The following is a 3,923-nucleotide window of genomic DNA, read 5'->3' on the forward strand; positions in this document are numbered from 1 at the left end:
GCCGAGGAGTTCGTGGAGCAGGAGGAGCATCTCCATGCGGGATGAAAAGTGATTGGTAGTGGAGAGATTGAACAGATTTGGGAGGGTTTTGGTCTGAAGATATTGAATCCTGCGAAAGCTCGTAATGTGGATGCTGCACATTATCTTTGCCCAATGTCTTGTGCGGGCAAGTAGCGACAAAGACTATTGCGAAAAGTCTCTATTTTCCCTGCCAGTGCAATTGAAGTCGTAGCTACATGTAAAGCGTAGTTTGGTCTGGTCCTATTGACCATATTAAAACCAATCAAATGCGTAAATGTGAAGCACGTTCCGCGAGACGGTGTTAGGGAAGCTGGCACTTCCGTAACTACTTATTGCTGATTGTATTGCTTTTGCAGAAAGCAAAAGTGAAAGTGAACAGACTTAAACAGGCACCAGGACCTTGCCGGCTCATGCTATGAGCGGCAAGCCCAAGCAAGTATCACTTCTTGTGCTAACTGCATCTGCAAGTAGTACCAGCTGGACGTGATTGTGACTAGCATTCACGTCCAAAGTGCAAAAAGGGCAAGGCTTTCAACCTGACCCACGCTACAAAATGTGCCGCAACCAAATCTGGTCAAAACAACGTGGTGTCGGTGGTTATTGGCTTGATTAGGGGAATTGACAAAATATTTTGTGAGCCAATTCTGGTTACGCTGGCATATATTATCCGATAGCGTAGTTACGGAAGTTGGAGAATCAGGAACCATGCGCAATGGCCGCTTCTCAGGGCCTTTAATGAACTATAATGGATGAATGAAACCCTGGTGGCGTTTCCTCAATATAAAACCACCCGCCAATTTTTGTCTAGATGGTCGTCGTCTAAGGGAACTGAGGAGAAAAACAATTTAGTTCAGTTGGATATTATGCTGAACCCGATCGATTTGCCAATGCAGTGAACGCTGAGTGAGGCTGTGCAAGCAGCGCTGTTGGAGGATCAAACTCCACTACTCGTCCCGCGTCCATAACGGCAATCTTGTCGCAATGCATGATCGTGTTGATGCGGTGCGCGATGATCAGCACTGTCTTGTCCTCGAACGTCTCCTTGATGGTCGTCTGGATGAGTGCGTCCGTGGCCGTGTCCACATTGGCTGTGGCCTCATCCAGCACCACAATCTTGCTGTCCTTGAGTAATGCACGACCAATGCAGATGAGTTGGCGCTGGCCCACCGACAGATTGTCCCCACCCTCAGCCACCTCAAAGTCGAGACCGGCTCCCCAGCGACGCAAATGATCGGCCATGTGCACCTGATTGAGCACGTTCCAGATCCGCTCGTCTGAGTACTCGTGGAACGGGTCGATGTTTTCACGTAGCGGGCCACTGAAGAGCACTGGATCCTGCGGAATGATGGCGAGGCTGCGTCGTAGCTCACGTACATTGATAGCGGCGATGTCGACGTCGTCAATGAGGACGCGTCCACTCTCAAAGTCGCATATACGGAATAGTGCGACCATTAGTGATGACTTCCCTGCGCCGGTGCGTCCACAAATACCGACTTTCTCCCCTTCTGCAACTTCCATATCGACACCTCTGAGTACAAGCGGCAGCTCTGGCCGGTAGCGCAGGCAAAGCTGGTCGAATCGGATCGTTCCGCGCGAAGGCCATGATTTAGGTGTTGTTCCCCAAGCCTGGCTCTCCTCAGTGAGAAGGTCGTCAATGGTTTTGCCCGTGTCTGCCTCGCTCTCGATCTGACGGAAGAACAGTAGTCGTTCTACACTTGTCATTGCATTGTCTGTGCGATCCACGGAACGCATGACCCACTGCACCATCGACGTCAGCATCAGCGAGTACGTGAGCGACAGTCCAGACGTCAACGAGCCCACAGTTCCGACAGTGGCGACGAGGTACAGCGTGACAATGAAAATGATGGCAACCGACAGCAAATCAAGTCGAGTGGCTAACCACCGACTTGCAGCCCAATACGTGAAGTACAAGTTTGAATTGGCATCGACAACGCGTCGATTCTGCTCAATAAAGTCGTCTTCCATCCTGAAGGCGCGAATGGTGGCCAGACCAGATAACGTCTCGCTAAAGAGATTGTAGACTGGAGTCCGAGTGACACCTTCCAGCCGTTTAATCTCGCTTGATGTCTTCTTAAAGTACTGCCCGATAAAGAGAAAAATACCGAAGATTGGGATGTATGTCAGGGCGATCCAGTACGACGCAAACGCCGAGACGGCCATCGCACCCAGAGCCAATGACACATTCTGAAGAAGCAGTTGGTATTCTTGAGGGAGCATGGTGTCCATTTGGTCCAAGTCGTTCGAGAAGCGGTTCAAGATCTGCCCCATAGGAGTCACGTCAAAGTATCGCGTTACAGGTGCCCGTAAGACACGTCGAAAGAGGTCGTCGTGCATGTGCTTTGATGATCGAACACACGATTCAATCATCATCAATGCACGTCCAAATGACAGCACTGAACACAGCATGATGAAGCCAAGATACCACATGCCAAACGTTGTGCTTGAATATGTCGGATCCACTCCCCGCCGTGGCATGTTACGCGCCCAGTGGCCTGGCCACCAATCAACAATTGTACGTGCTGCTTGTCCTGCAACGTACGCCACGATGATGACGACCATGACGACGATGCCGTTGAATCCGGTCTCATCGAAGTAAGTTTTGTAAACGTGCGCGCCTACTTTGCCCTTCACACGATCTTCAGCCCGGATAAGCCTTCCTGACGTCTTCTTTGTCTTCTCTTCGGCCTCTTTGATAGCTTCTGTGAATACTTCCTGGGCATTCTCTTCACTTTTTGTCGGAGGGTCGGCATCAACTGTACCACGAGATTCTGATACTTTGACGTCCTCATCAGCGTTACCATCACCACCGATAGTAACCAAGTCCATCGTTAGCTGCGGGAACTGCGCCAAAACATCGTCGTAGGAACCCTGAGATGCCAGTATACCATCACGCATCACCACGACGTGATCGGCGTGCGGCAGTAAGTCGTAATGGCTGTTTAAAACCAACAAACGAGTCTGGCCACGCGCCATTCCAACGATGCAATTGTCGAAGATCGCGTGTGCTACATGCGGATCCACAGCACTCAACGGATCATCCAAAATCAACACGTCCGTCCCTGCCCGATACATCGCACGTGCAATCGCTACGCGAGCCTTCTGACCGCCACTTAAGTTGATACCCCGCTCTCCTATCTCTGTCAAGTCTCCATTAGGTAAAGCTCTCAAGTCCATCGCCAGTTGAGACGCATCCAGCACGTGAGCGTATCGCTCCGCGTCGAATTCTTGCTCAAAGAGAATGTTATCCCTCAGTGTTGCATTGCGGATCCACGTGTCTTGACTCACGTAAGCTACGTGACCTCCGATCTCGAGTATGCCCGAGGTGCGTGGCATTTCTCCAAGCACGGCATTCACGAGACTCGATTTCCCAGCTCCGACTTTACCCACGATTATTACGAGTGCACCTTGTTGAACCTCCAAGTTGACCCCTTCGAGCTGAAACCCGTGAGACGAAGGTGACGGCGATAGAGTGTCATCGTAGGGACTATCGCTAGTGGTTGAATCGGCTTTATCCAGGACTTCCTCAGCGGGGGCCACCACTACTATGTTGCTTCCAGTTGCGTTCGCTGGCCACTGAAAGGTTCCGTCTCTAATGGAAATGAATCCTGCGCTAACTGCTGCTTCACTCGTGGCATGCGCAGCGAGGAGAGGCTCCTTGTTTGACTCAAGCATTGGAGGACACGCTGGGAGAATTGCTGACTTGATTGGAACCTCACTACTGGCAAGAAAGGCATCAATGCGAGCGTACGCGATCTTGGCTTTGGACAATCCGGCTACTGCCTGTGGGAGTTGATTAAGCGGAGCTCGCGCAATGTTGACCATCGCAACAAGCGTGAAGGCTTCCACGACGGTGATAGTGTGCCGAATCAACAAGTAGACAC

At 51.2% G+C, this 3,923-nt stretch overlaps 1 protein-coding gene across 1 annotated transcript in view; it reads right to left on the minus strand.

Moving 5' to 3' along the window:
- Positions 1–882: 882 nt before the first annotated feature.
- Positions 883–3,923, minus strand: part of PPTG_24034 (hypothetical protein) — a gene marked incomplete at both ends in the record, with an annotated part of 4,104 nt that continues 1,063 nt past the window's right edge. Inside the window, one exon of the mRNA XM_008914868.1 lies at positions 883–3,822. Within this exon, the coding sequence (XP_008913116.1) occupies positions 883–3,822 (2,940 nt within the window). The remainder of the gene's footprint in view (positions 3,823–3,923) is intronic.

The sequence above is a fragment of the Phytophthora parasitica genome, assembly GCF_000247585.1.
Source record: "Phytophthora parasitica INRA-310 unplaced genomic scaffold supercont2.64, whole genome shotgun sequence".
NCBI lineage: Eukaryota > Oomycota > Peronosporomycetes > Peronosporales > Peronosporaceae > Phytophthora > Phytophthora nicotianae.